At 40.5% G+C, this 14517-nt stretch overlaps 1 protein-coding gene across 2 annotated transcripts in view; it reads right to left on the bottom strand.

The window, feature by feature from the left end:
• Window positions 1-679: 679 nt before the first annotated feature.
• The window catches only part of GOLPH3L (golgi phosphoprotein 3 like), a 42944-nt gene continuing 29106 nt past the window's right edge, over window positions 680-14517 (bottom strand). For both annotated transcript variants that reach the window (XM_043878095.1, XM_043878096.1), the window contains one exon: window positions 680-3082. In XM_043878095.1, coding sequence (XP_043734030.1) covers window positions 2655-3082 — 428 coding nt within the window. In that variant the 3' untranslated portion in view covers window positions 680-2654. The remainder of the gene's footprint in view (window positions 3083-14517) is intronic.

Here is a 14517-nt window from a genome sequence, read left to right as displayed (position 1 = left end):
AATAAGCCAATTACAAGGTCAATTATCCTTCTTTTCACATGTTATTAACTCTGTTATAGTTAGGTTTGTTACCTACACTTGGAACTTAAGACCTTCAGCTCTTCAGTAAGTTCAGGTGTCACTTGCAAGTAGTTATTAATAAGCTAGAATATACTCATTTTCTTCCTGGTAATAATGATGTAATTGGGTAACTTATTTTGCTTGAGATGGAGACACTATTCTTCAGACTTTACATTAGCTGGTGTTTGGGTTAGATTTAATGTGCCCTGCCCTCCAGTATGTGTGTATATGTATATTGTATATATATGTATAACTAATATTTGTGTATTCCTAATTTTCCACAAGAGAGTCCAGGTGGCTCAGTGGTAAAGAATCTGCCTGCCAATGCAGGAGACACAGGTTCAATCCCTGGATCAGGAAGATACCCTGGAGGAAGAAATGGGAACCCACTTTAGTATTCTTGCCTGGGAAATTCCATGAACAGAGGAGCCTGCGGGCTACAGTCCATGGGCTCACAAAGAGTCAGACATGACCTAGCAACTGAGCATGCATACAGTTTTCCACACAGAATGAAACAGGCTGGTATCCTAGTGTAAGCAGGGAATCTTACTGGCCTTGTATGAAAGTTATTTCCAGTTAAAATAACTTTAGTTGTAAAACTGCACAGAGAGACCAGGGAGCCAATAATTGATCTTTATTATACAGAAATGCGAAGACCATATGCATTAAATGGTGTTTTGCAGTGAACATTATGCAGATTCAAACTGAAGACATCCTCATCTTAATGAGATACAATATAAAAATAAACACTGACCAAGAGTTGCCAGAAAGAACTCAATTTCCACTCTCCCAATCAAGCTGAAACTCTCCACAGGAAAACCTGGCTTAAATTCATGCCAAACTGTTCAAATGGAAAGAAAAACTAAGTCAGGTAGAGACACCCTTGGACTGGGTTTTATAGTTTTAGGGAGCCAGACTGAAGCTCTACTCAGCTTCACATTTTTTAGGAATTTGTTTCATTTAAACTTTTTATCTTTAGTCACCTAAGTGATAACCTAAAGTGAAAAAAATTAAGTGAGTTGGGGAATTTTGTGGGGCTAGACAGGTTTAGAGGAGGGAAAATTACAATCATTCATTTAATTACTTCTGATCAGGAAAATTTGATATCAGGTCTGGGACATCTGTATTAGCCCTTTGATAGACTGTTTCTCTGTAGTGGTCAAGAGGCAAGATCCTTGAAGTATCAGCATTAACATTAGCACAGTTTGGTGCCTGTCCTCTTTATATTCCCAAATGCTGGACTTTATATAGGATGTTTTTAACATCAAATTGCCCTTCTGAATAAGATTTTTCTCAATAAGCTTCTCTTTGCATTTACTACTGACTTAAAAAATGTTTTAGAGAATGAGTTAGACAAAGGATTGTGTTGAGACAAGACTAATGACTAGGAGGGCATCTGTGGATTAAATATAGATAAAACTACTTCCAGGACCTTTAAATATACACAAAGTAGGTAAAGAACCCGCCTGTCAATGCAGGAGACTAAGAGACGTGGATTCCATTCCTGGGTCGGGAAGATCCCCCGGAGGAGGGCATGGCAACCCACTCCAGTATTCTTGCCTGGAGAATCCCATGGACAGAGGAACCTGGCAGGCTACAGTCCATAGGGTCACAAAGAATTGGACACGTCTGAAGTGATTGAGCATGCACACACGTCAATTCATGTAGGATACCAAAACAGGGAACAAGGTCTAGAGTTTAGATATATTGTCTGAACTCAGGATGGTGCTATTCAGCAATTGAAATTTAAAACTCCCTAAATTCAATCAGAGTAGAGACATTTAAAGTAGCCTGGAGGAATCCAGATAGTCATGTGCTAAAGAGTGGAAATTCTGGTGCCACTTTCCTTCTTTGCAAATTTTATTGGTGACTGCATAAAAGAGGTGGTTGAGAGATACATTTTTTTTTTTTAATTTAGATTTCTGCTGTAATGAATGATGGAGTAGGACAATGCTGAGAGAGAGAGTAGAGAATATATTTATGGTTCTAGGACTGTGAGAACCAGGTAATCACATTTGGAATATTCCCATTAATTTAGAAAAGGAAAGATGACAAAATCACTAGTGGAACATACATTTATATCTCAGAGACCATCTGCTCCAAAAATCAGTTTTATTTCCCCTTATTCAAAGAGATGGTTACTTCAATTAGCTACATTACTTAGCAGAGCCTGGGAGATAGGCTGAAAACATATATTTAAGACAAAAAACAAACTTTAAAAAATGAGATAAATGGTTTGCTCTATATCTCATTCACATTCTATGGCTAGAGAAATCCAAATCTCACTGAAATATTCCTGATAGTCCAAAAGCACACTGGATGGAAGTGAACCAAGAAACGAGAGAAAATGTTTACTGGATGAGTGCTGGTTCACCCAATTTATTCACCTCTGGAGTGGAAGTATAAGGAGATATAAAGCCTGCTTATAAGAGACAAGGTCTACAGAGAAGCCCTGAATTGCTCTCCCCAAATAACAAATTTGATTCAAGAGGAAAAAAAAAATGATGGAAAACATCTCATCACACAAAACTTGGTGATGGTGTCTCTGACAGTCACTGGCCAGCAATGGAAAAGGAGAAACCCAACAGCTGGCTTTACGATTTATTGAAGGCTGCCAGCACAGCCCAGATCATCTCTGTGGCGCTGTGCTTTGTCCCCTCTACCTCAGGGTCCAGTTCTACTAGGTCCTTGGCTCGATTCATTGCCATATCGTACTTGTCGTCTGTCAGAGAGGAGAAGACATTCTCCAGCACATCGGAGGAGTGAGCCAGCACCAGAAGTGCTAGTGTTCGCTTGTCCATACGCTGAGGGTCATTTACCCACCGCTCTAGGACACTATCTTGAAGTTTTTTCACTAGTCGTTGCTTCTCTGTTGTATTGGTCACTGGGTGAGTAGTCATGTCAAATAGGAGGAAATTCTGCTTCTCAGTGGTTAGAATACCCTTCTCTACTAGGTTCTTTGCAATTCTCTCTCTTACATTTCTCAGCTGGTACTGTAATTTGAAAGGGTTCCAGGTCTCACCTATGGGAAAAATAAATAGAATGCTTGAACAAGACTATAAACCAACTAGACTTCAGAAGACATCTACAGAATATTCTACCCTATAACAGTAGAATGCCCATACTTCTCATTTCCATGATACACCATATGTTAGGCCATAAAACAAGCCTTAATAAGTTTAAAAGAATTGAAAACATACAAAGTATGCTATTCAGTCACAATGGAATTATAAATTGATAACAGAAGGATATTTGGGAAATTAAAAAGATATGTGGAAATTTAAAGACACACTCTGAAATAACCAATGTGTCAAAAAAGAAATCACAAGAAAAAATTCAAAAATACTTTTGAGTTGAATGAACATACCAAAACTTATGGGATGCAGCTTAAAGCAGTGCAAAGAGGGAAATTTATGATCCAAATGCTATATTAGAAAAGTGAAAGTCACTCAGTCCTGTCCAACTCTTTGCAACCCCATGGACTGTAGCCCACCAGGCTCCTCTGTCCATGGAATTCTCCAGGCAAGAGTATTGGAGTGGGAAGCCGTTCCCTTCTCCAGGATCTTCCCAACCCAGGTCTTCCGCATTGCAGGCGGATACTTTACCATCTGAACCACCAGGGAAGTCCTGTATTAGAAAAGGAGATGTCAAATCAATAACCTAGCCTTCTAACTTTAAAAAACTAGAAATAGAAGATAATACTAAACCCAAAGCAAGCAGGATAAAGGAAACAATAGAATAGAGAGGAAATAGAAAAAATGAAAACAACAGAGAAAAATCAATAAAATAAAACTCTGGTTCAATGAAAAGATGAAAAAAACTGACAAACCCAGAGTGACCAAGGAAAAGAGAAGACTCAGAATTACTAAAATTAGGAATGAAAGAGGAGACATTAATACTAAACTTACAAAAATTAACAGGGTTATAAGGAATACTATGGAAAACAGTATGACAACAATTTAGACAACCTAGAAGAATGGACAAATTCCTTGAACTACAATTACCTAAAGTGACTCAACAAGAAAGAGGGAATTTCAGTAGAACTATAACAAATAATGCCCTGGTGGCTCAGACAGTAAAGAATCTGCCTTTAATGCAGGAGACCTGGGTTCTATCTCTGGGTTGGGAAGATCCCCTGGGGAGAAGGAAATGGCATCCCCTCCCCAAATGCCCCAGTATTCTTGCCTAGAGAATTCCATAGACAGAGAAGCTTGGTGGGCTACCGTCCAAGGGGTCGCAAAGAGTCAAACATGACTGAGCAACTAATACCACACACATAACAAGTAAAAGGCTTTCTAGGTGATGCTAGTGGTAAAGAACCAACCTGCCAATGCAGATATAAGAGACGCAAATTTGATCCCTGGGTTGGGAAGATCCCCTGGAGGAGGGCATGGCAACCCATTCTAGTATTCTTTCCTGGAGAATCCTATGGACAGAGGAGCCTGGTGGGGTACAGTCCACTGGACTGCACAGAATTGGACACGACTGGAGCAACTTAGCACACATAACAAGTAAATAGATTGAATAGTAACTTTAAAACTTCCCACAAAGAAAAGTGTGGTCAAGACGGCTTTTCTGGTAATTCTACCAAACATTAATGGAGAATTAATGCCAATCCTTCACAAACAGTTAAAAAAAAAAAGAAGAGGCAGAGGAGGGAACACTTCCTCAGTCTAAACAGTAAATATTCCTCTGATACTAAAATGAGACAAAACTTCACAAGATAACTATAGACCAGCATCTTTTATGTATATAGGTACAAAAATACTGAATAAAATATGCACAAACAAATCTAGTAATATAATAAAGACATAGGGAACTCTTTGATGGTCTGGTGTGCTAGGACTCTGCACTTTCATTGCCAAGGGCATAGGTTCAATCCCTGGTCAGGGAACGAACATCCTACAAGCAGTATGGCTCAGCTGAAGGAAAAAAAACAAACAACCCCATCCCTAAACTACGTAATATGATAAAGAGGGACTTAAAACAGAAATGTAAGTTTGATTAAAAGTACAAAAATCAATAAAGTGAAAAGCAAAAACCAAATGATCACTTCCATAGACAAAAGAAAAGCATTTGATAAAATCCAACACTCTTACATCATAAAAACACTCCATAAGCTAGGAATAGAAACTTTCTGAACTTGATAGAAGAATTTATGAAAACCTCACAGCTAGCATAATGCTTAATAGGAAAGAACTGAATGTTGTCATCTTAGATCAAGGATAAGACAAGGAAGTCCATTCTCATCATTCCTATTCAGCACCATACTGAAAGTTCTAGGCAGGGTAATTAGGTAAGAAAAATAAATAGAAGGATCTGGATTAGACAAGTTAAACTATTTTTATTTTCAACTGAAATTTTTATTTCAATTTTAATTACAGCAAAATTACAAGTAACAAGAAAAAAGATTAGGTGAAATGGATCAAAATACAAAACCTATACTTCAAAGAATACCATTAAGAAACTGAAAAGACAACCCATAAAATTGGAGAAAAATTTTGCAAATCATGTATCTGAAAAGATTTGTATTTAGAACATATTTTAAAAGTACAACTCAATAGTAGAAAGCAAACCCAATTTAAAAATGGGCAAAGGATTTGAACAGACAATTCTCCAAAGAAGTATACAAACGGCCAATAAGCACATATAAAGATGCTCAACATTATTAGTCATTCAGTTCAGTTCAGTTCAGTCGCTCAGTCGTGTCCGACTCTTTGCGACCCCATGAATCGCATGCAGCATGCCAAGCCTCCCTGTCCATCACCAACTCCCGGAGTTTACTCAAATTCATGTCCATCGAGTCGGTGATGCCATCCAGCCATCTCATCCTCTGTCGTCCCCTTCCTGCCCCCAGTCCCTCCCAGCATCAGGGTCTTTTCCAATGAGTCAGCTCTTCGCATGAGGTGGCCAAGTATTGGAGTTTCAGCTTCAGCATCAGGTCCTTCCAATGAACACCCAGGACTGATATCCTTTAGGATGGACTGGCTGGATCTCCTTGCAGTCCAAGGGACTCTCAAGAGTCTTCTCCAACACCACAGTTCAAAAGCATCACTTCTTTGGCGCTCAGCTTTCTTTATAGTCCAACTCTCACATCCATACATGACTACTGGAAAAACCATAGCTTTGAAGAGACAGATCTTTGTTGGCAAAGTCTCTGCTTTTTAATATGCTGTCTAGGGTGGTCATAGCTTTTCTTCCAAGGAGCAAGCGTCTTTTAATTTCATGGCTGCAATCACCATCTGCAGTGATTTTGCAGCCCCCCAAAATAAACTCTGACACTGTTTCCATTGTTTCCCCATCTATTTGCCATGAAGTGATGGGACCAGATGCCATGATCTTAGTTTTCTGAATGTTGAGTTTTAAGCCAACTTTTTCACTCTCCTCTTTCACTTCCATCAAGAGGCTCTTTAGTCCTTCTTCGCTTTCTGCCGTAAGGGTGGTGTCATCTGCATGTCTGAGGTTACTGATATTTCTCCTGGCAATCTTGATTCCAGCTTGTGCTTCATCCAGCCCAGGGTTTCTCATGATGTACACTGCATATAAGTTATTAAGTAGGGTGACAATATACAGCCTTGATATACTCCTTTCTTGATTTGGAACCAGTCTGTTCTATGTCCAGTTCTAACTGTTGCTTCTTGATCTGCATACAGATTTCTCAGGAAGCACATGGGTCTGGTATTCCCATCTCTTTAAGAATTTTTCACAGTTTGTTGTGATCCACACAGTCAAAGGCTTTGGCATAGTCGATAAAGCAGAAATAGATGTTTTTCTGGAATTCTCTTGCTTTTTTGATGATCCAATGGATGTTAGCAATTTTATCTTTGGTTCCTCTGTCTTTTCTAAATCCAGCTTGAACATCTGGAAGTTCACAGTTCATGTACTATTGAAGCCTGGCTTGGAGAACTTTGAGCATTACTTTGCTAGCATGTGAGATGAGTGCAATTGTGCAGTAGTTTGAACATTCTTTGGCATTGCCTTTCTTTGGAATTGGAATGAAAATTGACCTTTTCCAGTCCTGTGGCCACTGCTGAGTTTTCCAAAATTGAGTGCAGCACTTTAACAGCATCGTCTTTTAGCATTTGAAATAGCTCAACCGGAATTCCGTCACCTCCACTAGCTTTGTTTGTAGTGATGCTTCCTAAGGCCCACTTGACTTAGCATTCCAGGATGTCTCGCTCTAGGTGAGTGATCACACCATTGTCGTTATTTGGGTCATGAAGATCTTTTTTGTATAGTTCTTCTGTGTATTCTTGCCACCTCTTCTTAATATCTTCTGCTTCTGTTAGGTACATACCATTTCTGTCCTTTATTGTGCTCATCTTTGCATGAAATGTTCCCTTGGTATCTCTAATTTTCTTGAAGAGATCTCTAGTCTTTCCCATTCTACTGTCTTCCTCTATTTCTTTGCACTGATCACTGAGGAAGGCTTTCTTATCTCTCCTTGCTATTCTTTGGAACTCTGCATTCAAATAGGTATATCTTTCCTTTTCTCCTTTGCCTTTCACGTCTTTTCAGCTATTTGTAAGGCCTTCTTGGACAACTATTGTGCCTTTTTGCATTTCTTTTTCTTGGGGATGGTCTTGATCACTACACCTCCTATACAATGTCACAAACCGTCCATAGTTCTTCAGGCACTCTATCAGATCTAATCCTTTGAATCTATTTGTCACTTCCACAGTATAATCGTAACAGATTTGATTTAGGTCATACCTGAATGGTCTAGTGGTTTTTCCTACTTTCTTCAATTTAAGTCTGAATTTGGCAATGAGGAGTTCATGATCTGAGCTACAGTCAGCTCCCAGTCTTATTTTTGCTGACTGTATAGAGTTTCTCCATCTTTGGCTGCAAAGAATATAATCAATCTGATTTTGGTATTGACCATCTGGTGATGTCCATGTGTAGTCTTCTCTTGTTTTGTTGGAAGAAGGTGTTTGCTATGACCAGTGCGTTCTCTTGGCAAAACTCTGTTAGCCTCTGATCTGCTTTGTTTTGTACTTCAAGGCCAAATCTGCCTGTTACTCCAGGTATCTCTTGACTTCCTACTTTCACATTTCAGTTCCCTATAGTGAAAAGGACATCTTTTTTGGGTGTTAGTTCTAGAAGGTCTTGTAGGTCTTCATAGAACCGTTCAACTTCAGCTTCTTCAGCACACTGCTCGGGGCATAGACTTGGATTACTGTGATATTGAATGGTTTGCCTTGGAAACAATCAGAGATCATTCTGTCATTTTTGAGATTGCGTCCAAGTACTGCATTTCAGACTCTTTTGTTGACTATGATGGCTACTCCATGTCTTCTAAGGGATTCTTGCCTACAGTAGTAGATATAATGGTCATCTGAGTTAAATTCACCCATTCCAGTCCATTTTAGTTTGCTGATTCCTAAAATGTCAATGTTCACTCTTGCCATTTCCTGATTGACCACTTCCAATTTGCCTTGATTCATGGACCTAACATTCCAGGTTCCTATGCAATATTGCTCTTTACAACATAGGAATTTTTTACTTCCATCACCAGTCACATCCACAACTGGGTGTTGTTTTTACTTTGGCTCCGTCTCTTCATTCTTTCTGGAGTCTCCACTGATGTCTGGTAGCATACTGGGCACCTACCAACCTGGGGAGTTCATCTTTCAGTGTCCTATTTTTTTGCCTTTTCATACTGTTCATGGGGTTCTCAAGGCAAGAATACTGAAGTGGTTTGCCATTCCCTTTTCCAGTGGGCCACATTTAGTCAGAACTCTCCACCATGACCCATCCGTCTTTGGTGGCCCTACATGGCATGGCTCATAGTTTCATTGAGTTAGACAAGGCTGGGGTCCATGTGATTATAGCTGATAAAGTTCTTTAAAAGTTAATCATTGAGAGATTACATCTGGGATAATGGCAGCAACCATTAGAAATTCATCTCTCCACCGAGACAATAATTATACTAGTAGCATCTACCTGAAACAATTAGTTTTGGAACTCTTGAGTTTCCACCAACACTTGTAGGTTCCAGGCGAAGCTAGGCTGGCAAACTGTGGTCAACATCAATTTCAGTCAATTTCAGCCTTCAGTGCAGCAGTGACTACTCAGCCCCGGCCCCATGATAGGTACCTGTGGGAACAGCAATCTGTAGTTCTGGAATAGCCTGCTGGAGTCAGGGTGGGCAATGAGGACTCTGTCTTTGAAATCTCAGGACCAGTGTTCTGGTTCTGGATTTGTAGCTTCTGATGGCTGACATACAGCTAACGGCTGCCACTGTTCCAATCCCTACCAGATGAAGCAGCTTCCAGGGGATTTAAAAGAGAAGCATTTTTTACATTCAGAAACAACTGCATGTACACAGTATTTAAGAAAGCAACCATGCTTGCTTAAGAAAACATGTAATCTCTGAAATACAACCTTGGAAAAGATCTGAAGCTTTCACCTCAGTTGGATCTACAACACAGAGAAACCATAATACAATCAACAAAATAATAACAAACAACCCAGCAAAACCTGGGAAATGGGGAAAGTCTGATTTCCAGAGTTACTGTATTGTAAGATTTCAATATTCAGCTTTCAACAACAAAAAAATTACAAGGCACATAGTGAAAGAAAAAGGTATGTCCCACTAAAAGGGACAAAAGAAAAAGACAAAATTTGTACTTGAGGAAGCCCAGATGTCATTTACTAGATAAATACTTGAAAACGGCTGTTTTAAAGATGTTTCTTTATGATGCTTTCTTTAGCAAATAGCTAAAGGAAGACATGGGCAAAGACAGGAAAATGATGAACAAAATTAGAATACCAATAAAGAGATAGAAATTACAAAAAGGAACCAAAAAGAAAATCCGGCTTTAAGGGAAATGCTTTCAATTTTTCACCATTGAGGATAATGTTTGCTATGGGTTTGTCATATATAGCTTTTATTATGTTGAGGTATGTTCCTTCTATGCCTGCTTTCTGGAGAGTTTTTATCATAAATGGATGTTGAATTTTGTCAAAGGCTTTTTCTGCATCTATTGAGATAATCATATGGTTTTTATCTTTCAATTTGTTAATGTGGTGTATTACATTGATTGATTTGTGGATATTAAAGAATCCTTGCATTCCTGGGATAAAGCCCACTTGGTCATGATGTATGATCTTTTTAATATGTTGTTGGATTCTGTTTGCTAGAATTCTGTTAAGGATTTTTGCATCTATGTTCATCAGTGATATTGGTCTGTAGTTTTCTTTTTTTGAGGCATCTTTGTCTGGTTTTGGTATAAGGGTGATGGTGGCCTCATAGAATGAGTTTGGAATTCCTCTGCAATTTTCTGGAAGAGTTTGAGTAAGATAGGTGTTAGCTCTTCTCTAAATTTCTGGTAGAATTCAGCTGTGAAGCCATCTGGTCCTGGGCTTTTGTTTGCTGGAAGATTTCTGATTACAGTTTCGATTTCCGTGCTTGTGATGGGTCTGTTACGATCTATTTCTTCCTGGTTCAGTTTTGGAAAGTTATACTTTTCTAAGAATTTGTCCATTCCTTCCAAGTTGTCCATTTTATTGGCATAGAGCTGTTGGTAGTAGTCTCTTATGATCCTTTGTATTTCAGAGTTGTCTGTTGTGATCTCTCCATTTTCATTTCTAATTTTGTTGATTTGGTTCTTCTCCCTTTGTTTCTTAATGAGTCTTGTCATCATAAAATTGACGGCTTGTCAATTTTATTTACCTTTTCAAAAAACCAACTTTTAGCTTTGTTGATTTTTGCTATGGTCTCTTTTGTTTCTTTTGCATTTATTTCTGCCCTAATTTTTAAGATTTCTTTCCTTCTACTAACCCTGGGGTTCTTCATTTCCTCCAAATGACCCAATCAAAAAAAGGGCCAAAGAACTAAACAGATATTTCTCCAAAGAAGACATACAGATGGCTAACAAACACATGAAAAGATGCTCAACATCACTCATTATCAGAGAAATGCAAATCAAAACCACAACCAGGTACCATTACACGCCAGTCAGGATGGCTGCTATCCAAAAGTCTACAAGCAATAAATGCTGGAGAGGGTGTGGAGCAAACGGAACCCTCTTACACTGTTGGTGGGAATGCAAACTAGTACAGCCACTATGGAGAACAGTATGGAGATTCCTTAAAAAACTGGAAATAGAACTGCCATATGACCCAGCAATCCCACTCCTGGGCATACACATGGAGGAAACTAGATCTGAAAGAGACACATGTACCCCAATGTTCATCGCAGCACTGTTTATAATTGCCAGGACATGGAAGCAACCTAGATGCCCATCAGCAGACGAATGGATAAGGAAGCTATGGTACATATACACAATGGAATATTACTCAGCCATTAAAAAGAACTCATTTGAATCAGTTCTAATGAGATGGATGAAACTGGAGCCCATTATACAGAGTGAAGTAAGCCAGAAAGATAAAGCCCAAGACAGTATACTAATGCATATATATGGAATTTTAAAAGATGGTAACGATAACCCAATATGCAAAACAGAAAAAGAGACACAGATGTACAGAACAGACTTTGGGACTCTGTGGGAGAAGGCGAAGGTGGGATGTTCTGAGAGAATAGCATTGAAACAAGTATACTATCAAGGGTGAAACAGACCACCAGCCCAGGTTGGATGCATGAGACATGTGCTCAGGACTGGTGCACTGGGAAGACCCAGAGGGATGGGATGGGGAGGGAGGCAGGAGGGGGGATTGGGATGGGGAACACATGTAAATCCATGGCTGATTCATGTCAATGTATGGCAAAAACCACTACAATATTGTAAAGTAATTAGCCTCCAACTAATAAAAATAAATGGGACAAAAAAAAAAAAAAAGAAAATCTGGAGCTTAAATACAACAGCTAAAATAAAGAATACACCATATGGGTTCAAAAATAGATTTAAGCAGGCAGAAGAATTAGCAAATTTGAAGATAGTACAACTGAAGTAATAAAGTCTAGGGAAAAACAACAAAAAAAGTGAATGGAGCGAAGAGGAGCCAAGATGGCGGAGGAGTAGGACGGGGAGACCACTTTCTCTCCTACAAATTCATCAAAAGAATAACTGAACGCAGAGCAAACTTCGCAAAACAACTTCTGATCGCTAGCTGAGGTCATCAGGCGCCCAGAAAAGCAGCCCATTGTCTTCGAAAGGAGGTAGGACAAAATATAAAAGATTAAAAGTGAGACAAAAGAGCTAAGGACGGAGATCCGTCCCGGGAAGGGAATCTTAGGCGGTATTGCTTGGAGTAGGGTCCGGGCCTGAGTGCCCTGAGGACAATCGGAGGGAGCTTCTGTGAGTTGCCAACTTGAACTGTGGGAGACCAAAAGAGAGAGAGTAAATTAACCGGCCCGAACACACTGCCGGCCGTTCGCAGAACAAAGAGACCGAGAAAGTCCATAGAGGAGCTCGCAGGCTGTGGACCGGCCCAGCCCCACCGGAGGCGGGGGGAGGGGAAGGTCGCGGCGAGACACAGGGCGCGGGCAGGGACTGGGGCTGGGGACGCGGAGGGCAGAAGGCGCGTGCACCCGACTGGCATCAGCGGAAACTGAGACTGGGTCCGTGGAAGGGAGTGGGCGCGCCACACCTGGGGAGAGAGCGCCCACCAAGCCCCTGGCTGCCTGGACCGCTCTGACGGGGAAGGCACAGAGAGCAGGCGCAGCTTTTCGTTCCGCGCTTTTGTGGAACACCCGAGGGCTGGAACCTCGCGCAGCGCAGGGTGCGCTCCATATAGAACAGCCGGGAGCCTGAGCAGCGCAGACGGAGAAAGCAGCGTCAGCCCCTCCCGGCAGCACCAGCCCGCCCCCGCGGCGCAAGTCCGTCCCCACAGCGCCAGCCCCTCCCTGCCCCGCAGAGCGACGGAACTAGCTACCTGAATAAGAGTCCACCTCCGCCCGCCTGTGTCAGGGCGGAAATGAGGCTCTGAAGAGACCGGCAAACAGAAGCCAAATAAACAAAGGGAACCGCCTCAGAAGGGACTGGTGCAACAGATTAAAATCCCTCTAGAAAACCGATAACCCTAAATGCAAAACAGAAAAAGAGACACAGAAATACAGAACAGACTCTTGAACTCTGTGGGAGAATGTGAGGGTGGGATATTTCAGAAGAACAGCATGTATACTATCTATGGTGAAACAGATCACCAGCCCAGGTGGGATGCATGAGACAAGTGCTCGGGCCTGGTGCACTGGGAAGACCCAGAGGAATCGGGTGGAGAGGGAGGTGGGAGGGGGGATCGGGATGGGGAATACGTGTAAATCTATGGCTGATTTATATCAATGTATGACCAAAATAAATAAATAAATAAATAAAAATTAAAAAAAAAAAAAGTGAATGGAGCCTAAGGAATCTCTGAGACACCATCAAATGGACTAATATTTTCATTGTAGGAATCCGAGAGGAGGAGAGAGAGAAAGGGCAGAAAAATATTTGAAAAAATAGCTGAAAATGGTCCAAATTTCACAAAAGACATGAATCTACAAATCTAAGATATTTAATGAGCTCAATGTTGACTAAAACATCTGAGATACATTATAATCTATTGAAAGCCAAAGATAAACAATCTTTTAAAACCAATTTTAAACTGAAGTATAGTTAATTTACAATGTTATGTTAGTTTTAGATGTACAGTACAGTGATTGAGTTACACACACACATATTTGGGCTTCCCCAGTGGCTCAGATGGTAAAGAATACACTGCAGTGCAGGAAACCTGGGTTCGATCCCTGGGTTGGGAAGATCCCCTGGAGAAGGGATGACTTCCCACTCCAGTATTCTTGCCTGGAGAATTCCACAGACAAAGGAGCCTGGCAGGCTACAGTCCATGGGGTTGCAAAGAGTCAGACATGACTGAGTGATTTTCATACACACACACACACACACACACACACACACACACATATATATATTTTAGATTCTTTTCCATTCTAGGTTTTTATAATTTGCTGATTATAGTTGCCTGTGCTATATAGTAGGTCCCTATTGTCTACCTATTTTATATATCTGAGGTTAGTCACTCAGTCGTGTCCAACTCTTTGTGACCCCACGGACTGTAGCCTGCCAGGCTCCTCCTCTCCATGGGCATTCTTCAGGCAAGAATACTGGAGTGGGTAGCCTATTCCTCTCCTCCAGGAGATCTTCCTGACCCAGGAATGGAACTGGGGCCTCCTGCATTGCAGGTGGATTCTTTATCAGCTGAGCTGTTAGTCCCAAACTCCTAATTTATCTACCCACCCCACTTCTGCTATCCACTTTGCTATTTCTGTTTTGTAAATAGTTTATTTGTATCATTTTTAAAGATTCCACATATAAGTGATATCATATAGTATTTTTCTTTTTCTGTCTGAGTTACTTCATTTAATATGATAATCTCTAGGTCCATCCATATATACATACACACACACACATATATATTATATCTTCTTTATCCTTTCAGCTGTTGACAGACATTTAGGTTCCTTCCATGTCTTGGCTATTGTAAATAGTGCTA

Source organism: Cervus elaphus, chromosome 20, assembly GCF_910594005.1.
Source record: "Cervus elaphus chromosome 20, mCerEla1.1, whole genome shotgun sequence".
Taxonomy (NCBI): domain Eukaryota; kingdom Metazoa; phylum Chordata; class Mammalia; order Artiodactyla; family Cervidae; genus Cervus; species Cervus elaphus.
Note: the sequence above shows the minus strand (reverse complement) of the source record. Positions and strands in the feature narration are given on the sequence as shown.